This window comes from Taurulus bubalis (genome assembly GCF_910589615.1).
Source record: "Taurulus bubalis genome assembly, chromosome: 15".
Lineage (NCBI taxonomy): Eukaryota > Metazoa > Chordata > Actinopteri > Perciformes > Cottidae > Taurulus > Taurulus bubalis.
The window spans coordinates 15918454-15942022 of NC_136603.1; the positions used below are offsets into that span (position 1 = coordinate 15918454).

At 40.5% G+C, this 23569-nt stretch overlaps 2 protein-coding genes across 2 annotated transcripts in view; one reads left to right on the forward strand and one right to left on the reverse strand.

The window, feature by feature from the left end:
* sytl5 (synaptotagmin-like 5) overlaps positions 1-4425 on the forward strand; it is a gene marked incomplete at both ends in the record, with an annotated part of 12999 nt that extends 8574 nt beyond the window's left edge. The window contains 7 exons of the mRNA XM_079230794.1: positions 1267-1445; positions 1639-1741; positions 1824-1985; positions 2069-2177; positions 2795-2933; positions 3623-3831; positions 4283-4425. Of these exons, the coding sequence (XP_079086920.1) occupies positions 1267-1445; positions 1639-1741; positions 1824-1985; positions 2069-2177; positions 2795-2933; positions 3623-3831; positions 4283-4425 (1044 nt within the window). The remainder of the gene's footprint in view (positions 1-1266; positions 1446-1638; positions 1742-1823; positions 1986-2068; positions 2178-2794; positions 2934-3622; positions 3832-4282) is intronic.
* A 3857-nt stretch (positions 4426-8282) lies between these two features.
* On the reverse strand, positions 8283-22022 carry srpx (sushi-repeat containing protein X-linked). The gene is made up of 10 exons (XM_079231444.1): positions 21958-22022; positions 16329-16385; positions 14498-14686; positions 13603-13779; positions 12630-12756; positions 12384-12505; positions 11686-11865; positions 10427-10560; positions 9371-9492; positions 8283-8890 (listed from the first exon to the last, which is right to left on the reverse strand). Exons 1-10 carry the CDS (start codon positions 22016-22018, stop codon positions 8707-8709), a joined length of 1353 nt encoding a protein of 450 aa, XP_079087570.1. The 5' UTR covers positions 22019-22022; the 3' UTR covers positions 8283-8706.
* Between the last annotated feature and the right edge of the window lie 1547 nt (positions 22023-23569).

Consider the following 23569-nt stretch of genomic DNA (forward strand, 5'->3'; position numbering starts at 1 on the left):
CAGTAATACGCATCAGAGCACAAATATCTGGCTTTCATGAATTTCTTAATTGCTTGCTGAGTTTTTTCCTGATTATATTGTTGAGTTTGGCTTTTTGCTCATACGTTTATTTAGCTGCATCTATTTCCATTAAGTCTATACACTCCCTACATTCAAATGTTGGTCATTAATCCCACTGCTCCAAGCAGGATATACGTGGACTTCCCAGTAGAAGGAACCCAGTGTGGCTCATTTCTGTCTGTCTTTCCTCAGCGCTCTCCAGAGAGGAATATTATTATCAGTGGATTAAAACATTTAAATCCTGTCCAAAGCTACAACAGTCGTGTGTGCTAGACAAAATCACCTGCTGGGTTTGTAATGATTGGAGTCTTTTGTTCATGAAATAGGTTTTGCAGGTACACAACATGAGGAGGCAAAATATGCTCTTCAATATCTCTAACTTGGAAAATATGAAAGTCACTGTCAGACAGTTTAATGTTGTGTTAACTGTCTGGATGGTACCGGTAATAATACAACCACATGGCTGGCAGCTGCCACTCTTCTGACAAATAAGCAATTTAAATACTTTATGTTAAACTTTAGAAAACTGTGGACAGGTATTTGTCACTGTTTTCTGACATTACAAAGACCAAACAATCAAAAGGTTAATCAAGGAAATGATTGCCAGGTTGATCGATAAGGAATGGTCACTGTCTCAGAGAAAACAGAGAAAGAGAAAAAGTTGAAGCAATGTCATTTTGTTTTCATTTTTTCAGTCTTACCTTCAATATTACACATAAAAGGCTGCAACTGTTTTTTACCTTGTTTTATCAGCGCTCTGTAATACTTTAGATCAGTGGTTCTCAACTGGGGGTACGATACAAAATATCTATAAAAAATTACCATCCATTCAAAAATCCTTAAAAAACATCTATTTAATAAATATTCAGTAATATAAGTGTACGTTCATAAACTGAATTGTATATATTCTATATTAAATCAGACACTGATGTCACAGCTGTTTATTGCATCTTTTTTTTTAACCAAAAATGCTTTGCACTGGTTAGGGAGTACTTGGCTGAAAAAATATTTCCCAAGGGGTACATCACTGAAAAAAGGTTGAGAATCGCTGCATTAGATTATGTTTTTGTTTTTTTAATCTTCCCCTGTTTCTCTTTAATGCTTTATCCCTCATGTGTTGTGTTCTTTCTTCACCCCTTCAACTCTCCTTGACCTCCTGCCCCTCTTACATCTCCCCCTCTCTTTTCTCTGTCTTTTGCCAAACAGACCAGCATAAACAGCATGATGAGCATGTACAGTGAGACCGGTGACTATGGCAACGCTCGGGTGAGCGGCGAGATCCTGCTGAACATCAGCTACAGCTACAAGACCGGTGCCCTCAACGTCCTGGTGAAAGAGTGTCACAACTTGGCAACCGGAGACGAGAGGAGGCAACGCACGGACACGTGAGAGTGCACAAACACCATCAATCGGTCTTGAAAGATTACTCGCTTTTTTAAATAGTTTTCAGTTTTATTTTCGGAGTAATGTGACGTGTAAAGGATGGGTTTAGTGTAGTTTAGTAATTCAGGGGCAGGGGATATTTCATGTTGTTGGATTAAACAAGAATAAATAGTCGCTGTGTCTTTGTTATGGCAGATATGTGAAGACGTACCTGCTGCCAGATATGTCACGACAGAGCAAGAGGAAGACGAGCATCAAGGCCAACACCATTAACCCGGTTTTCAATGAGAATCTCAGAGTCAGTGGCTGAAAAACCTAAATTGCAAGAATTCCAAACTTGTATTCCATTGAGCTCATCATGTCTGTGCTGTGTCGTGCAGTACGTGATCAGCCACTCTCAGCTGGAGACTCGAACGCTGCAGGTCTCGGTGTGGCACCACGACCGGTTTGGACGCAACAGCTTCCTGGGAGAGGTGGAGCTGACCTTTGACTCCTGGGAGTTTGATTCCCAGATAGAGGACTGGTACGCTCTGCAGCCCAAGGTAGAAACCGGAATCAGAGCGTTGTCACACATGTTGTTGAGCGGTCGAGAGGGTTGTCAATGATGTGAACTATGTTTGTGTAGGCGGAGGGCAACATAGACTCCTCCATGCAGTATAAAGGAGAACTGACTGTCGTGTTGAAGTACATTCCTGCAGAGAAAAACCTCATGCTGCCGCTGGACCAAGTACAAGGTACATTTATGGTTGCAATGACCAATATAGATTATATTATGTATCATGTTTTAACTCAAATTGTGTTTTTTAAAAGAGTTATAATTAACTGCTCGAAAGATTGCCTTAACAGATGGACAGATTTTTTATTTATTTCCCCCAAAACTCACTGACATATTTGGAATTTTTTTTGGGTTTGACCAATCTTTGCCTGCACAGCATGGGTTTGTAATAATGAGTGACCCGCCAGTGGAATGCTGCTTGGTAACCGGGTTAAATATATATATATATAGATATATAGATATCTAGATATATATATATCGTTTAGAGGTTTTGTCACACTTAACATAAAGTTAAGGGTTTTTTTTTTTTGATTCTGCTTTTGTCTTTGATGATGTGTCTTCGTGTATCTAAATGTACACCACTCTTTTCTGTGTTATACGTCATTATTAGATAAGTACGCGTGTCCTAAGTGTGTGCTTTGCCTGTAAGGCACACATGTCTGTGGGGCATGCATTTTCCTCATTATTTAAAGTGCTTTACCACAAACTGGTTTTGTTTCGCAAGGGTTACATAAATAAACTGAAACCTTTGAAATGAAGATTGTTTGTTCTTTCTGTGCTTCCCTCCACCCTCAGTGAAAAAAGGATTCCTGAAGACCAAGAAGACGAGCAGCTTCACTCTGCCTAAAGGGGGCATGGTTGAGCTGCTGGTCAAAGGAGCCAAAAATCTAACTGCGGTCAAGTCTGGAGGCACTTCCGATCCTTTTGTGAAAGGGTGAGACGCTCTTTTCATGGAGTTGGAACCTTTTCAATGGGGCGAGATGGTGAACAGTTTAAAGAAAGGTGGCACATTTGTAAAATTACACAAATCTACTAACTTTCAAAGCCACGATTCTTGGCAATAATAATGTATATGCTATGCAATCATTCGTTTAAATTAATTAATTCTGAATAAAGAAGTTTAAATATGCTCATAAGACATAATATAAATAATAGCTGCTGTGACCGATAACCAAGTGGTTGGGGAGTATACTGACGTATTGCTGCAAGTCTTCCTCTTACTCTCTTTCCCCACATTTCCTGTCACTCTCCAATGTCACTGTCAAATAAAGACATTACATTTCCCAAAAAAGTGAATAAACTCCAAATAGATAATGACACAACGGGCCCCCACCCCACTACATGAGCAAGACCCCAAGACTGAACGATGTTGTGGCTGTTTTGGGTTTTATTGTGGGGTTTTCTTTTGTCTTTGTAATCACTCAATTGACGTTCCAACAATAAATATGCCCGGTAGGCCTCTCCAGTAACACTAACAAGCCAACAACATATCACTTTCTGACTCTGATATGGGGGAATCAGATTATGGGGGAGAAGTGCCCTTGCCTCCATTGTTACATAAGATGTGATTTTGGAAAACCCCAACCTGAGTATTGTAAAATAAAGTTGTATTCTTTTTCCAAGATATCTCCTCCCTGACAGCAACAAGTCAACCAAGCACAAGACGGTGGTGGAGCGGCGCACCGTGAACCCGCAGTGGAACCACACCTTCACGTACTGCGGCCTGCAGCCGGGAGACCTCAACAACGTCTGTCTGGAGCTCACCGTGTGGGACAAAGAAGCCCTGGCCAGCAACGTCTTCCTGGGAGGAGTCAGGCTCGGAGCTGGCACAGGTGTGTGACAAGACTGCACAAGACATTAGAAGATCAAAGTCCTTGAAACTTTGCACAGTTCTCCATTTGCTCAAGAACTTTACTGAAATTTTGAAGATTTGGGAGAAATGGAAATCACTATGATGATTTGCATGTGCCTATTTTCCATGAAGTGGCCTGACAAAACCCTGAATATTCTGGTTTATCGATGATGAAAAATTTGAATGGTTATTAAATGTGTATGCTTTTATAGGAACCACATATTCTGGATCTATATATTGTAAGCCCACGTCGGTTGTTTGCATGGCACAACATGAAAACATAATTCGTTCATGTATCGTTATAAAGTTAACTACAGATATCACTTCATCTTATATCCAAAAGTTTTGAGTGGGCGTTCATTTCCTCAGGGCTCGCTAGTAGTTCAAACAGTAAAACAAGTGTTTCTGTCTTTGTTTCTCTTCCCCTCCAGGTACCAGCTATGGTAATGAGGTAGACTGGATGGACTCCGACGGGGAGGAACAGCGGCTGTGGCAACGCATGATTGAAAACCCAGAAGTCCCTCATGAGTGTACACTGATGCTACGATCTAGCATGCGCAAGTGCAGCACATGAGCTGGATCGACTTACAGACAATAGAGAGGATAAAAGAAGAATCAAAGTGAGGGTTAGATGTGATGTGAAGGCAGAAGGAGTGAGCTGGAGAAGTGGAACGGTTGAGAGAAAGAAAAAAAGTGTTCAGGACTCAAACGCTCATTAGAGAATAGAGACCATCCTTCTCCCTACTTCTTTCCCCCTGAGATGCCCTGTTCAGCCAGTCATGCCTTACACACTCATCCACATGTGCCCCACCCTCTCCAAAGCATGTAGTCTTTGACCAATCACTGCTGTTTACCACTGTATATGAAAAACACGTGTTGTATGTAACTTACCTAGCCAAATAAGCACACGGTGTGACCCCTGATGTGTCCTTTCTCGTCTCTGTGCTTCATGAACCAGAGTCGTATCTGCATGTAGTACAGCTGACGGAGACCATTTGTAAGGCGTTAGACACTGACACTGATCAATAATGTAGACTTAGACATTCCCTTTATGAGCAACCAAGCTGCATCCTGGTCTGAAGCACATAATGATGTTGAGAGTCGTTCCCTTATAAACAGAGGTGGAAAGTGACTAGTTCTTGTACGACGGTCTTACTCAAGTAGAAGACTTAATTATTACTGAGGAAGACGCCATAGTTAAAATTACTTTAATAGGACTTCTTTTAAACTTCTCAGTCTCTGTTAATCTTCACTGCCCTCTCCAAAGTAGCGGCCATCTTTTATTTATAAACGTTCTTTTCGATCACTTTATGAGGGTACATGTTATCACAGCTAATGGAGTATCCTCCGACAGGCTGCTCTGATATTGTATGTGAGGTGCAAGTATAAATACTGATTTTAAAATATACTCAAAAACAAGGACTGCAGCTATTTTTTTGGATAACTTTGTGTGTGATTTGTGGATTTCAATCACTAAATTATTCATTTAAAAAAAAAGTGGCCTAGGTGACATCTTCAAATTTCAAAAGTTTGTCTTGTCCAACCAACAGTTTCCAACTCAAAGACACTCAATTTACAATGACATGAAACAGCAAAAGATAACAAATCCTTACATTTGAGGAGCTGGAACCATCAAATGTTGAGCATTTCATTGATGGTAATGTCTTTGATTTTGAACGATTTGAGGGATTGTCATTACATTTTGTACAGGTATTTATGGTTCCCAATCCAAGTCAATGAATGCTAATGACTTTAGCGCCACCATGAGGTTGATATTTGTGGTTTTGAGTAAAATATCTTTCATAGATTGTCATGCAATTTTGTACAAGGTGAATTGTAGGCTAATAACTGATGTGTCTTTAGCTTTTTTTATCAGGTCAAAACTAATGACAATGTTTGTGTTCAGTGCTAATTGGCAAATATGAGCAGGCTAACAAGCTAAACTAAGTTAGTTAACATAGTAAACATTATACCTGCTAAACATCACTAGCATTGTTTTTGTGAGCATGTTAGCATGCTAATGTTAGCGATTAGCTCAAAGCTCCACTGGGCTTATGCACAGCCGCACAGAGCTGCTGGCATGGCTGTAGCGGTAGACTCCTAGGCGTGTGGCTTGATAAATGACAACCAGTTAATTGAAAGCAAAAATTTAAGGCAAATATTTTCTGTTGATCAATAATTGACTCACTTGAAAAGGTGTTGAACAATGTACTTGCAGTGCTTACTTTCCACCTCTGGTTGTCAGGGAAAAAAATAATCCAGAAGGAGTACACAATAATTAACTTCAATGTAAATGATCATAACACTGTATCAGTGTGATAATAGAAAATGCATGGTGTTAGAGAAAACAGAGGTAGAAGAACAAAAGTTAGGTGAAGCACTGATAAATAGATAATTTTACACTCGGAAGAGAAAGAGCAGGAACCCTGAGACAGGCTGTGTGTTATAGAGTGAGTCAGCAATGAGGCCAGCTGCCTTCATCTCAGGGGGAGCCTAATAATGAGGCAGTGACAGTCACCTTGTCCCTGTTGCCCGGGGCTCTGCCGTCCACCCTCCTGCGATAAATCACAAATTTCACAATAACCATTCAAAAGTTAAACCCGGAACAACCATTTCTCATGTGGAATGCCAATTTTGTTGCGCTTGTCCTCCGCTCTGAACTCCCTGAGCACGACAGTTTCACACTGCACAATTATAGTAATAATACATGGTGTTTACTGTACAACATACGTTAGATGAGAGGCTCGTGCAATATCTGATTACTGAAGAAACTCTTGATTTCCAGCATGTACTATCTCTGTTGTGTCTGGTTTCCATGCGTCAAACTCATTGTATTCAAACCTATTTTGTCGCAAATCTGTTATTTTGAAATAAACCCATCTTTCCATAGACTGTTTGCCTTTTCTGTTTGAGGATACATCCTATATTAAACTATTTAGATGAGTTATTAGGTGTTGTCTTTGTGTACAGCCAGGAGAAAAAAAATCCTTCTTTTCAATAACTTTTTTATCCAGAGTCCTAAAAGTATAAATGTAGTTGTTGTTTTTGTGGGACTCTGAGCAAAAGCATCCAATAAAAAAGTAGAATGTTTCTCAAATCCTCCCAAAAAGCAAGCAACACTCTACCCAGGCCTGAATGAGGAAATTGATTTCACACTCTTTTGTTTTTTTTTTAATAACTGTGTTTGCCTTTAATTTGTTATTGATTGTTTTTTTCTGCAAATGTTTTGGTGTTGGGGGTTTAGACTGTGCTTTCTGAAGGACACTCGTTATCTTCCATCTGTTGTTCCACTTATCCAATCAGGAGACGCCTGTAAATGAATGCATAAACAAGGCCAGGCTCAGATGTTTACTCCTGCTTTACCTTTACTGAAGATCTGCCTAAGTCGAAACAATGTTGTGATTTTATTGTTTTAACGAACTTAAAAAATGCACATTACATCTCTACATGCAAATGCCTTAAATTTGCTCCTTCACACGTTTCAAGATTTCAAGGCTTTTTTTCCCGAAGAGCAGCTGTGCTTATTGAGAACATCACAAAATCTCAAGCACACCATTATCTTTTTGGAGTTGGAAGAGCAAATATCTGCCAGTGAAACAAGTTTGTTTCTCTAGCCCATGAGATACCAACTACGGCTGACAGACAATTTGCTCAGTTCACGGTGACAAAACCACCGCTCTAATTCTAACAAATTAGCACGTCATATCTACGCTGTTTCATCTATAATTGGGGTTATATTGGGGTTATGACCAACTATTCATTTGGCAAAAGCAGTAACTTTCTGCTAGTTGTTTGACGTAAAAACATGTTATTAGAACACAAAGCGATACATGACGTCATTGCAAAGGAAGTCAATGGACCGATGCAATTAGATGTCTCGTTTATCACTGGGGCTGAATCTGAAGACGAGTGGAAAAGTATAAGTCTGGAACAAAATAACAGAAACAAGGGTTTCCAGTGAGTCTGTACAGTTACTATATTGGCTATTTGATCTGGAAAACCCAAACAAGAATTTGCCTTGCCTTCAGTCTGAACCCACCCACTTAGAGGTGCTTGTGGGCTGATTTTGTTACCTTTGAGCAGAGCCAGCCTTTATGCTAAGCTATCTGCTGGCTATAGCATTATATTTAACCCTCAGACATGATAATGGTATTAATCTTCTGAATCTAACTTTTGACAAAGAGTATTTCCAAAAATGTTAAACGATTGCTTTAAAGACCAACAATGACGCATGCTTCTAGAAAATGGTTGTTTGGACAAAAAAAAACGATGTAAAGGAGGGGTGTGTAGAATTTAGCGGTCTCTAGCAGTGAAAATGCAGATTGCAAACATCTACATTTCCTTTCACCCTTCTTCAATTTCTATTTTGACTTGTCCTCAGACGATCATCCATGTCTCTTGCACTCACATTGACACACTGAAGATCACACCCTCAATGATAGACATATTTAATCAGAGCATCACTGCCCCGTATACATAAAACCCAGACAATATTCCAAAGAGTGTACATCATTATTAAAAGATGTTAGATATAAATATTAGCCAGACGAAGAGTTGACACGCCAGTTCATGAAGTAAAAATACTTTTTGTACAATGTAGTAAAACATATTCTGCTTTGAAAATATTATTAATAATAAAACATACAGATACAGAGGACACAGGAATCAATATGATTGCAATATACTGTGTGACCCATTCCCTTTAGTGACCTCTTTCAGGCGCCAACAGATCAACACACACTTAAGACACACCTTCTGGAAACAGGACTGGATGAGTTCAGGTAGGCGTGTGGGACATGAGAGGATACAAAAAGGAGATCTGTCTGCTGTGACTGAGGAGGAGGAGGATCGTGTTTTATGATTGGCAGGTCAGGCCAGCTTCCTGCTGGAGCACCATCTCGTCCTTGCGGAGGGGGAAGGTGTCGATGGTGGTGAATAATTCAGCTGCTGTAATCGGGAACGGGTAGCGTTGCTTGTCCATGAGCTGCTTGTCTACCAGCACCATTTGGAAAGACCTTTGAGGAATCTGAAGCTGTAACCTAGGAAACGCACATCAGCTCAGTGAGCAGCAGTGGTGGAAAGTAACTAAGTACATTTACTCAAGTACTGCACTTAAGTACATATTCTATGTACTGGTGTTTAATGATGTACTTTTTACTCCTCTACATTTGTCTAACAGTTTAAGGCTCAGCAGATTACAAATGTCCATCCACTTACTGTCCAGTGAAAACCACGTATCTCCAGATGTGTTGATGTTGAATGTTTGTGATGAACTGATAAAGGATGAAGAGTTCCTTTATGCGTTGAGAAAACCGTCCTACCTCTTGAGCAGACTAAACTATTTTAAAAAGCCTCTTGGATTAGCTGCAAAATGCATCGTCATCAGCATATAAATGAGTTGACATTAACTCAACTTTTAACATCTACTGCATTAAAATGCAACATACACATTTGTGTGTGTGTGTGCGTGTGTGTGTGTGTGTGTGTGTGTGTGTGTGTGTGTGTGTGTGTGTGTGTACCTGAGTTGCAGGGACAGCATTGGAGGGAGCAGCCTGTGTCGAATTCGGCCAATCTGCGCTGGGTAAGTCCCAACCAGCTCAATCACCGTGACGTGCCTCAAGTCCAGTCCACACTGCGCGTGCTGAGAGGAAGATACAGAGAGAAACCGATAAGTTTGAATTTATATGCAGGCAAAAGAAGGATATGAACACAGAGGATATATAACTCTGTCGAACTGAAGTTATTATGGATAACACAAGGGCTGCAACGAACAAATTTGACTTTGGCCTTCACTGTACATAATAATGTATGCGTAGAGTTTGAATCTAGAATGCTGTTTTCACATTCATCTGCTGAAGAGAGGGAGTTTAAACAGCAGTTAAACATTTGGAAATTAACAATATTTGCATATTGACCGATTATGGATGGTATAATAAGATAAAAGGAGTACATACAATTTTAAAAACTTCTAAAAAGGTAATTGAACGGATACAAATGATAAGGAAAAATTCTTGCTTTGTCCAAACAACAGTCCAAAACCCCAAAAATATACTACTACGATGATACAAAACAGCAAATCCTCACTTTTTGATTGACTTATCAATGAAGCTAATTCATTCTTCTCTGAATAGCACAAACAACTCACAACCAGACAGACCCCAGGACTGATCACTCAGGTTGTTCACAAACCTTTAACACGATCTTGTCTTTCAGCTGATAACCCGTCACTTTGAAAGGTCAGGCGTCTAAAGACAGAGCCAACGTCTTCTGACGAGCCGTGGAAACATCCAGCCTCAGAATAAACCTTATCAAAGCCGATGTCAGTATCATTTAATCATCGCCACGACATTTCCTGGACCCCACACCCCACCCATCCTCCCTTCCTATCTATTTGTCTCTGCTTTGTCCCACTTATGCAGCAAAGCGAGAGAGCAAATCAAACACACGATCACACTGCGGTCCTCTTCGTGAGCAGCCTCAGACACACAAATCCCTGCAGCATTGACTTCCGTCGCCTCTTCCCTCCGACTCGGTTACCCATACAACTCGTGTTGTCGCTGTGAGTTGTGCCTCACCTGTAAGTTTGTCATCTGGAAGCGGTAATTATGATTGGCAGCAGTTGGAGCCGAGATAATGAGGAGCCGTCGTTTCTCATAGAACTGGTCCAGCAGTGCAGCAGCTGTACGCACTCCCACGTTAATGTTCATGGCTGTGATGACATTGAATGTAGCATTAAGTGATATGACAAGATATGACGCACGGCACAAGAATACAAGATTTAATTCAACACAGCGAGTGCTACGTAATCTGATTCTTTCGGTCTGTTGAGCAGATGTCCTCATCGAAAGTAAACCAGCAACAAAGTCTCTCCCATCTGTTACTTTTTCTCACAGAAACAGAAATTCAATATATTTTCTGCTCTCACATGGAACCAGTTAGCACAGGTAACACAAGTCTGTTGTGTTACCTGTCAGGTAAAATAACTCACAACATGTCGCTCAATCAACATAACATGTAGTACAATTTTTGATTCTCTTTGTTTACTCAGAGCCTATCTAATATGTTCTGTGTAGTCCTAAAACGATGTAATTATAAAAAATAATCTCCACCAAGTCTTTTACATTACATTCAATGGTAATAATAATTGAAATAGGAATAAGTATCCCAATCTGGCAACACTGCATGGACAATGTCCTGTTAGTGATGCAAAGAAGAAATAAAAATAGAAAATTATTAACAGGTATGTTTTAATCTAAAACAGAACCGTAAAAATACATTTTGATACATATTGTGTTATGTCTTTCCAAATTAATTCCGATGTTGCAGTACTGGGAGTAATCCCTTAAAACTGTAGGCATTAATAGGTATTATCACATTTTAATTTGTTCAAAGCAAGGATGCATCTCCCACGAGGGAATGGGGTAAGCAGCCAGAAATAAAATGTATGAATGCATAGAAATTAGACTAAAACTAGAAAGAAAAACTTTAGAAATGTCTCAGGTCCATAAAACAACATTAAACAGAAAGACATCATGTTAATGTTGAATCACAAATGTCTTTTTCATTTTTTTAAACTGTCACAAGTAATTAAAAATAAATACATAATAAGTACACGTATGTATGTATGTGTGTGTGTTAACTATGAAACTATGAAGCTCTTAAAATGCTCTCGGAATTATTGGATTCTAACGTTCTGGTATCTGACTGTGTGTGTGTGTGTGTGTGTGTGTGTGTGTGTGTGTGTGTGTGTGCGTGCGTGTGTGTGTGTGTGTGTGTGTGTGTGTGTGTGTGTGTGTGCATGTGTGTGTGTGTGTGTGTGTGTGTGTGTGTGTACCTGCACAGGTGGTGTCTGTGCCAGACCAGGTGAGTCCGTACTGACACACTCTGGCAGCGCTGCCCCGGAGCTCGTAGCCGCCGGTGCAAGTGAACTCACAAGTGGCACCGTAGTTGTCTCCGTCACTGTCACACTTCATGTAACCGTTGTCTGGGGGAAACAGTGTGCTGCAGCGACGCACTGCACACAGAGAGGCGCTTTAGACACAAAATGACAGGCATGGCATTGAAGCGCGGTGGCATTGAAGTAAATTACAAAAGACTTCTGTGTGTGTGTACATGTCTACATATTCCAAGAAATTGAGGGATTTTGGTTTGAAGAATTTAATTAGTTTTTAGCCTTGCTAAAACAGATATCAGTTAGACCCAAAATAAATGAGTTGCATGAAAAACAGTAATTAGTTCTAATTATCGGGAAATTAAAGGAATTTCCATGAGAGAAAAACTAATTTTATTCTCCATATATGCTGAACTGTACTATTACCTGAAAACAATGATTACTCTTTTTCAAAGAGTTGACCTGCTGTGCACTGAGAAGAAGACATGTAGATTAAACTAGAAATACATTTGATATAATTAGAGGCGTTACAGTCTCTATTTTTTCCCTTTGTTCCTGGCTTCCTGAAAATAACCCTATAAAATACAGTGCCGCCGAAAATCCTCCTCCACAAAAGTATCAAAAAGCTTTTATTCGCTCACCTCGCACTCTAACAGTGAAGCGACAGGATCCTTTGTTCCCCGCACGGTCAAACACAGTGTAGGACATCTTATGGAGCCCCTCTGGGAAGTCTGATTTTGAAGGTTTCCCTTTCAGGATAACGCTGCAAAAGACAGACTCTGATTTAATCTTTCACTGTGATCTCCCTGTTCAGAGTGGGATAAGAACCAAAAAGAATACAACATGAAGCAAAAAAAGCTTAAAAGGGTGTTGGAGATGAGACTGACTCTGTGAGAATGCCATCTGCAGTGTCTACACCCTCTGATGTGTCCCAGGTCACCCTCGCTGTTAGTTTTCCTGGTTCTGCCCACTTATCCTTCAGATTAGGACACTTGATTTTTGGAGAATCCATATCTACACAGAAAGAGAGAAGGATGATTGAACAAACAGAGAACACAATATCACATTTAAATGTCTATTTTACAACAAAGGCCACAAATGAAGAATATGACAATTTAATTGGCTAGAGCAGGAAGAGACAAATGTTTAATATTATCAAGAAAATGACCACCTTGTCTTTGCTGCTGAAACCAAAATAGCAGCTCCCAACACGCTGCATTCCTGTAGCACCATGTTCCAACAAAACACCTGTACTTTTCATTCTCCACAACATTGCATGTCTAATGATCAGAGACACTGTGAGACCGCTTTCTGAGAATAGTTTTGAAGTATTAGAAGAGTCAAAACAAGTAAAGTAAATCATGACTCGTCAGAGACTAGATTGCGCTTCACAAACAGCATTGGTAACGTTGTGATGGCTGTGATGCAGTGATTGTCCACTGTTCCCAAGGTCACAAGGTCACAAGAACATTCAGCCAGTTCTTCAATCACCTACAATAAGTGCACACCTTAAAGCCCAGCCTTCCATGAAAAAGAGTCATTTTCCGGCTCAGACGGCATCTGATAAAGCATGAAAAACTTTTAGCATTTTCTGTTGATGAGAGACAAACCATATGTTTGTTTGTTTGTGGGTCTGAGTACATGTACACGTCTCAAGGCTTGTTTCCCACCCCCCCACACCCCCCCAAATATCAATCATATAACCTTCATTATGAGGGATACACTGCAGACTGCAGCTCACAGTTTGCCTTTAGCAAATAATTACCTGTTACATGTGTTTTTGCGGCTCAGTAGTCTGCAGGCTCCAGTCCTCTGTGGAAAATGAAATAATGTAGAAAACCACCACACACACAGTCTTACCAACACAAGTGGGGACTTCAGCACTCCATGCCTTGCTGTACTGGCACGTTGCCGTCTTCTGTCCCTTCAGACTGAATCCAGGCGAGCAGAAGAACTCACAGCGAGAGTTGAAGTAGGAGCCGTCCGAACACTTGTAGCCGCCGTTAGCTGGCATGTTCAGCTTAGGACAGCGGATCTCTGTCAGAGAAAGAGCTCAGAGTTCAAGGGCTTTGAGTTGAGGGAGGATTCACTCAATTCAATTTGGTTCAGGTAAAGCAATATATTTAGGCTGATGCAACAGATGTACTGAAGGGCTCAGTAGGCTTTAGACCAAGTTATTGTCAGATTGAGTGCACCATCCACCTTATTTAAACAATGATCGTTCTATGGCATCTCCAGAACGCCAAGTTTTCATCCCCAGTGTGGTCTCTCAGGGCAGCTATAAACACTTTTGCTTTCCGACACTGCACAATATTTTTTTTTCATGTATCACACCACCTTACAGGAGCAGTATTGGAGTAATTTTCCATGAAGTGATTTAGTGTGCCATGGTGTAAATACTGCACTATAGAGACTTTCACACCCTGCAGATAATAGACATCAAGTAGATGAGATTTATCCATGTAGTCATTTACACATTTGTTGTTTGAACATTAACTTCTTTTTTTTAAAATCCTGAACATCAAGTACAAGCTGTTTTAATTTAGGACAGAAAAAACACACTCTCTCCCTTGATGAAGACAGTCAGATGTGACTCAAGGCTGGAGAAAAAGATAGCAAGTGGACTGCTATTCCATGGACAAGAATTAACTTGCTAAATAAATAAAGAATTACTATCAGGAATCCCAAAACCTAGAATGTAACATCAGGTGCACGTGCATGAGTGTATATGCACGTGTAGATGTCTGTTTTTTACCTCGGCAGGCGTAGTTAGAGGACCAGTGCTTGGTGGCCATACACACCACCTCTGAGCTCTGGGACTCATATCCCTGCTTGCAGCGGATTTTGCAACGAGTCCCCATCACGTTCCTGTAGTGCTCTCCTCTGGGTGTACGGCAGCTCACGTCCCCATGTTTCAACTTAATGGGCGCACACCACGGGGTCCCTAAAGACAGAGGGAAGACGGCTGCAATGACCTTTACTTCACAGACTCAAGGCAATTATATGTTATGGCTATGGTGAGGCCTTGGAGTGAGAGATCATCAGTGTTAAAAATAAGCACTTACCTGAAGACTATAAACGCCAAGGAAGACTCCCTTCATAAGTGTGAAAATGTGAAAACCCTCCCACCGTTTGAGTTCAGACTGATACGGAGGATTTCTTTTTACCTTATCTGCAACTTCGCATAATCCAACAGTGTCTCGTGAGGCAGAGGAGATAGTCTCAGTTGAAGGAAAGACATACGATGATGTGAAGAAAGCACTTAGGGTTTAAAAGTTAGTGTGCGATAGTGAGAAAACTTCCACAGAGATAGTTGTGTTGACAGTGGAGCTCTTTTTTGATACTTATCCCTGGATTTAGTCTGTCAAAACAGATTAGTTTTACTCTAAAACAGTAACATCATAATTTCAATTGTTAAATTGTGAGGTAGATAAAAATGTGGTGACTGTATGGTAAATATGAAGACCAGTCCTTTAATACTTTTGAGAACAATTGCATTTGCCTTCAACTTTGCTCCTCTCGTGGTGGACACTTCTGCCCATCTCTACAACGCTTATGTAAAAACTCCTTGTTATATGCCAAGTACGAGGGGCCACAAAGTTCTTATTTCAATACAAGGAAATCAAAATCTGCAATTTATTTCCTTCTGGCTAAGGATGAGCCCTCACATCAACACACATGTATGCACACACTTGAAGAGAAAACACACCAGTTTAGGCACATTTCCAGTTGGAATAGAAATGAGTATTCATTACACAGCGAGCCTCCCTGGCGGCCTCTCTCTCTCTCTGTCTCTCTCTCTCTCTCTCTCTCTCTCTCTCTCTTTCTCTCTCTCTCTCTCTCTCTCTTTCTCTTTGTGTGTGTTGGCAAAGTTTCCACAACCCTTGAGTAAGAGAAAATAATACTACATTTGAGCTTTTACACAGTTTGGTTTGGCCTCTGAGATAATGTTCCGTGTCTCACTGACCCCGAATCTAAAGCTTGAAGCTACTTTGACGCAACTGAGTCAGTCCACAAAAAAGGCTGGACTAACTACCGTTAAATTATGTCTCTTTAAAGACAAAATACGTACTTATAATTATCCTGTGTTAATTGTTCAGTTATATTTTTTTCATACTCCAATTATATGTTTAAAAGAAGTAGGTTATTGTATCAAAATAAAGCGATAAAATATTATTGATGACACATCTTGAACTCTGTGCGACTACCTGCACACTGTTAGCTAGTTGGTTGTGGTTACAAGCGGATGTAGCAGCTAGCAGAGCAGTCTCATTGGTCAGAGGTGTGTGTCTGGACCTCAGGCTGCAAAAACTTTGTTTATGGTTTGCTCTGACCTTTGCCCTTCGGTCTCTGATCTCTTAACGCTGGTAAGGATGCAGGCTAACAGTCCTCTAGCTTCATAGTGTGCTGTATTTGCTATGCCAATCAAATCTGAAGGATTTTATCTAAATCCCTCTGGCGCTAAACCCCAGCAGTTTGCATCACTCAGAAGTATCTACATATTAAACAATGACACTTACTGCCGTTTCACTGTGACTTTATTCGTATGAATGTGTATTGGCCGTGTCCAATGAGCATGTAGTCACCTTTATATCTACGAGAATACCGGTCCTCATCGTCTCCATATGCGTACTGTCCTGACCCTGGGGGTGGAAGAAAAGAAGAAAAAGCAACTAATACAATGACAAGAGCTGCATCCAAGATGTTAAGCAATGTTTGAAAGCACTGTCCTGGGCTGACCTCTTTGCCAGTTTCCCTCTTTTTTTCCATTGTAAACAGCACAAGAACAGGCTTAAAAATATTGCTTAACTTTTCATCTGAACCAGACTCTAGGGGGGATCTTTTGCACAGACCACATGCACAAGGAATAATTCACAAAAGATCCCCTCTTCTTCCAGCTGGTTTGGAAAATGAATCTGTTTAACACACATTCATTCTTCTCAATCCAGTATTGTTTTTTTTCTTCTTTTACTGTGACTATTGCATTTGTTAAAAAGGGAGGGAGTGAAACTATTTTGAAACTTTTTGTTCCAAAACAGCGCTCATAGATCACACTTACCATTTTAAGTAAACTTCCACAGTGAGCAGATCACTCAGACAGAGAAAATACATTGCAACCATAAAATATCAGCATTCAAGGAGAACTGAAATATGTCTCAGTGGTGGCTGCCGACCTGCTGGAGGACACACTTGAGTGATAGGCCGAAAAGACGAATGTGAGGGGAATTGTGATGAGCAAGCAGGATTATTTGAGGAAAGAGGACAAAGGGATGTGTCCAGGAAGCAGTAAAAACGGAGAGGAAAGAGGAAATGGGTGAGGAAGGGGTTAAAGTAGGGGGAAGGGTGTTCAATCTTGGCCCTGGGATGTTATGAACCCCAGTGTGAATGTGTCCTCTGTTCAGGATCTTCAAGAGAGGAGTGTCCAAGCCTCTTTCAGCTTCGTATAGCAGCCGCATGTTGGTCATTGAACCTGATATGAGAGTCCCCATTCCCTCCATTCCTCATCATGGCTTTTCTGTCACTTTAATAAAAGCTGGTCTGGACCAAAATCCCGTAAGTCATATAATACAAATACGCACGCAGGCACGCACACACGCACACACGCTTGCATGCACGCACGCACGCACGCACACACACACACACACACACACACACACACACACTTACACAGGTTTTAAAGTTTTAGCAGTCAGATCACACAGCATAGATTGTACAAAGCAAACCCACATACTGAGTCAGATTTAGCTGTCTAAAATGTCTGCTTCTTAATGGAGGGAGGCATGGCAGGTGTGTATGTGTGTGTGTGTGTGTGTGTGTGTGTGTGTGTGTGTGTGTGAGTGTGTGTGTATGTGTGTGTGTGTGTGTGTGTGTGTGTGTGTGTGTGTGTGTGTCTCTTCCAAAGTAAACATTAGTTTAGGTGGCAGAAAAAATTATGAGTTCTGTAACAACTTGCCGCCGTTTCTCGCAAACAAGACACAAGAAGTTACACCTCAGGAAATAGGAGCTACTTGTTTGTGATTGGTTGGGATGTGTGATCACAAACAATGATTTACTTACTCTCTTTTTCTCAGATGTAAATCACCTTATGAAACTAAGTTATAGTCCTTGCACGAAACGATGCACGCATGTGATCCTGATTTTGATCTCATTGATATCATGCTAACTGTTTACTGTCCACTCTCCTAACCCCGTGTTAGAGCTGTATAAAGTCACTGCTAATGCAAAGCTAATATTTTCGGCCCAAACTGCGCCCAGTACTTCAAATATGTGTCAACAAAATGTCTAGATTTTTCTGCATTTTTCTCTTCAGCAGTTAATTAAAATGTTAGCAGCAAACAAATATCTGCAATGTGAAGATATAGTGGAGAAATGTCTACCTGAGCAGAGAAGGATGTCAGTGTGTGTCGTATGTTGCGCTTTGTTGACATCGCTGGGCCGGCCGGTCTTGTATTTTAGTGCATGTTAGTCTCTCTGCGGCGCCCCACTAGCTCGATAATGACAACCTCTCTACACTGCGGTTACAGCTAATAACGAATCAAACGAAAATTAATATGACGTTAACTCACTCACAGTGAGGTCATTGCCATAAAAGCTCTACACATGCCAACCTGCACCTCCATACCACCATCAGGAGACAGCAGCAGAAGTTCATAATTCATACTGTTATTTAGAGTTTTTAACCGCCCTGTAATAATAATTTGACTTAACCGGACTGTATAACCTCATAAATTCATATGCACATCCACAACAAACGCTAGACAAGTAAAATAAGCAACATCTATAATGACTAAGACAGAGATACAGCAACCCACATTACAGTAGACACATTTAAGGAGCGAGAGAACAATTAGACATTTTAACCCAGTATATCCTTCATATTTGGTTCCATATGGAACTGGAAGTCTGTTTTGTTATGTCATTTCAGTTCAGCCAAATCCAATACTTGAATGCAGAAAAAAACAAAAGCAGGAGCATTTGATATAAAATCTATGATGACTAAATCCCAAGAGTATTTATTCAATATTTCTCTTACTGGGAAATAAAAAGGCCCTAAACTCAATTTTAAATATCTTATAATAAAACGATTGTGCCACATTAGCCTCCGGTGGATATCAAATAGAACAGAAATACAGTTCAATGTGTGTTGCAAGCCTTTAACCGTTTAATGATTTTGAGAAAACATTTGGAATTTTTTCTTTGATAAACATTTATTGTTGGGTTTCCCAAGAGAGTGATCTGTAGACATATTCAGTTGTTTTATCTACTGAACAAGAAATATGTAAACATTAACACAATAACAGGCCAGACAAGCCTTAGTCCTTGTGTATGTGTATATTGTGTATTGTTAGTCGTCTTGAACTGTTTCTTTTGGACTCCTCCAAAGTAACCAAGACGACAAGGGACATGAGGACACTCAGAGCAGTGTGAACTCTGTAACTCTGCATTTCCCGGTATGAAGCAGAAAATGTGCTTGGTTAAACAAAACTCAAGCTTTTTGTTTCATGTGAGGTCATCTCTGTGAAAAGGGTCGAGAGAAAGAGACACATCCCCGCATGTTGATTTAGGTGGCACTATCCACTTTCCCTTGACACATTCTTAACGTCTGTGTCCGCATATCTCAACGGTTGCTGCTGTTACCTTTGGTGGAGCAGATTGAGCTGGAAATACAGCCGGAAACTGCACTGCATCCCTGCCTTTGGATTGTATTGTCTGAGCCTGGTGAGTCCTTGATAAAGGCACTCCAGATGCAATCAAGTCTAAGAATAAGATGTGATCTGATGATGAGGTGTGATCAGCAGCCAGCATCACATTCCTGTTCATCTACTTCAAATGAGGTTTTAGCGAGAAAGACGTCAAAATGTTAATTGTGCAGGAAGCATAGAAGCTCATCTTCCTGGCAAACCTCTGGGAGCTTTAAATTACAGAGCCTGATAGCCCAATTAGCTGTTTTCTGTGGCTCTGTAATACAAACCGTCATTATGTGGAAGCTCATTCTCTGTAAGTGTTGAAGTAGCTACAGGCTAACAGAGCTGGAGAAAGCAGAGGAATAGAATGGGATTCTTTATCGCTCAATTCGAAAGGCTAGGATTACAGTTACATAACTCCTTTTGGAGCACTAATGATTTCTGTCCCATTCAAACTGGATACCATCGCCTCAGCTGATGGTTTCTTACACACATCAGCAGTTTCTGAGCCTGAGGAAGAAACTGCTACTGCTGTTTTTATCTTCATTAACGCTTTAGAGTGAGGTATACAACAGTTGCTAAGTAGTCACAGTAAAGGCCCACCGATCACCACTGTATTTATATGTTTAAATCATAACTGATGTTTCATTTCAACAATGTTCATTTCTAAATGTGGTTTGCATACTTATGCATGAGCATAAGGCTCAGTAACTAGCGTAGGAAGAAGCGCTACATTTCCTGAGAGACACAGAAATGAATAATAGGGGTTAGCAGCAGAGTTAATTGGGAATTATTTATTTAGAAAGTGTTCAGTATTAAGTTTCACAGTAAGAAACTCATCATAGCACAGAGCTCAATTAATATATCATGCATCTGTCTGCTCCTGAAGCTGCTCTCATCAATATATCTGCATTAGTGGATCAAGTGACTGCATGTAACCCACAGTGAATTATCCACTGACTCTGCAGTTCCCAGAGCTAAAAGAGTTAACATTAGGACGACACATTGTCCAGACATACTGGCAAACACGACTTCAAAGGAAGACTATTGTCACTTGTGATGGATGTGTGGATAAGTATTAGTCTTTTTTTCTGGTAAAGATACAACTGAACACTTATTAGAGGGACTGTTCTCCAGTGATGGAGCTTTCTGGCATTTCCCCAAATTACTCCGTGATGTGGAGGATGTATCTCCCCCAGACTCACATCAGCACAAGAATCGTCATGGAAAATGTGATCAGGCTTTTATGACTACTTTCTTAAGAGGTTGTTAACCGTAGGAAGCGATGTAGGCTTAAAGATTTCCACTGTTTAATACCAGAGCCCAAAAGGTGCAATGGGAGTCCTTCTGGCACACTGCCACTCAGTTTTGAGGTATGTACATGCACACTCAACGACTCAGCTGGTTTATTGACCACCAGAACAAACGCAAACACACCCCTGTAAAATAAACTCCTCATAAACACAAACACACTCACACAAGTACAGACCAGAGTCTCTACTGGCAGTTTTTAGTCTGTCAGTGTAAATCTGCTCTGCAGCTTGTGTTCATGTTGCAGCCTGTATGATCATACTGCAGCCGCTCTCAAACCATTTACAGGCACTGTGACTACACACACACACGCACACAATAGTCCATTCAGACTTGAGCTTTGAAGTCATTTCAGCCCCTCACTGCAGGCTATATACAGGCCCAGCTCTTGTCTACCTCCATAGCTGCATATGTATGGGTTCCTATGTTGGGTGCTTTTCCTCAGTGTGATGCTGCAACGGTCATGTTTTTCAACGATCATTAAGAAAAATGACTCATCTTGTCAATAAAAGGTGAGAAAACGTCCATCACAAAATGTCTAAGTCTTAAACAATCAGCATATTCCTGCCCACTGCTATTAGACTTTATAATGAGTCACCTCTGACTCAACATCAACATCAATAGCACTTGGCCTGCTTTTGTTGTTTAGTTAGTCACTGTACATACTTACATACACTTCATATACATTGCATATACTTTGCATTTTTGCACTTTCTTTACAGTTGAATTTCCTAAATAAATACACTCTGCTGTTTTGTATATGAGTATTTTGCATTCTTGATATTTATTTGTGTCTTTTTTTGTGTCTTCTATGTAAGTTGCTGCTACTGTGACAAACTAATTTACTCTTGGTGAATGGGTCGTTCTTTGTAAATCATTAAAAAAAGGAGGGCAAAAATGTAACTTACACTGCACCTCTACTACAGTTGCAGGGCTTTCATTCGGCCCACAGACTGAGCTCTGTGCAGAGAAACGTCACCCCGCTGCGCACCCCCTCCGCGTAAACACCACCGCTGCTCACCAGAAACCAGCGGTGGGGATAAGAAGCCTCAAATGGGTGCAAAAAAATATTCACCCAATATAAAGAGTTTAATTTAAGTTCAGCCTCAAATCAGTGACCCCTCATTCTTTCTCACCAGACAATCTAAACCGGGTGGATTAATGATCTCCTGCGCCTAGTCCCGGCTTGGTTCATAACGGGGTCTTTGCGGGTCCTTACCTTCGTACGCGGAGCAGAAGCAGAGCTGGACGAACAGGAGCACCAGCGGCCACATGTCCATGTCGAGACGCGGGGCTCTTCAACATGGGAAGAGGGAGCGCGCAGGAAAACTTCCAGCGCATTCCTGCTTCCCAAAGGCCCGCCTCTTGCTCCAGATCCAGAAACTAGGAAGGCTTCTCCAAATACAGTCAGGCTCGGTCTCCGGCGTGAGGCGGGCCAGACAGCCTGTAGGTAAACTGTGACATGGACACAATTATCTATATACATACACCCAGTTCTCCTTTTAAAACTCCTCTGCTTCAGTGACCATTCATTTATATTCAATTAGATACATAAGTAGGTACACGTTTAAAAAGTATTCTAAAAATACTCCATTACAAGCAAGTCCTGATATAAAGATGCTAGTTAAGTAGAAGTACTCAAAATGTACAAGTATCAAAAGTAAAAAATACTCAACATTCAGAGTGGCTCATTTCATGTTGTTATATTGTTATAGATTTAGTTTTGTTCTCATCACTAATGAAAAGACCTAAGAGCATTTCAATGTTCAATGTGTTTTGTCAATGTGGAGCAAATGTTCTATATTTTGCCTACAGCTGGATAGATTAGTAGGCCCACTGCATCATATAAGCATATCAAATGTTTGTTTTATGTAAAAAATAGTTACTATAAGTGTCAGATAAATGTAGTGGACTAAAACATATATATATATAACATATAAAACATATACATATATATATATATATATATATATATATATATATATATATATATATATATATATATATATATATATATACTACAGCAGAAAATACACAAGAACGTCAAGTTGTCACAATTGTAACGCATTGTGATTCATTCAATTCCACCACTGCTTATATTGTACTATACCATACAATACTCAAGATGCAAAACATGAACTGTTTTTAAAATACTAATAAATACTAATTAGTCCGTCACCCCATAAAGAAGTTGTGCAATTTATACTTTAGGGGTCATGAAATTATTAATTGCATAGGAGAGAATAACTAATTATCCTGCACCTGGTAGGTAGGAAGGACCTGGTGGTATCTCTCTCTCTCTCTCTCTCTCTCTCTCTCTCTCTCTCTCTCTCTCTCTCTCTCTCTCTCTCTCTCTCTCTCTCTCTCTCTCTCTCTCTCTTGACATTTGCATGGCAGTCTACAACACCTGATTATCATTCTGTTTCATACACAAACACGCATAGCAGGAGGACGCGGTGACAGCTGTTGATAGACTGATCAGACCCTGTCCAGAGTGCTAGTCCACACATGGAGGAAGTGAAGCGTCTCGTCAGGAAACAGGAAGTGGAGACGTGTGGAGACGTGCCTGTGAGAGCATCTCCTGAGCTGTAATTATGTTACGTGGGTTCAGCCGACAGCTCCGTCTGAAATGTCTCTGTGAGGTCGGGTGAACAAAGAGTTCATTGACTCCATCTTTGCTTTACTTTGATGTGGTGTTAGAGACAATGATTTTGGATGAAGATTGTATCTGGGTTTAGTTGTATTGTCTTTAACTGTTATTTACACATCACAGCATCTAAAAGCCTTGATCTATACCCAAACACACACAGTGCACTTGTGCAGGGATGTTG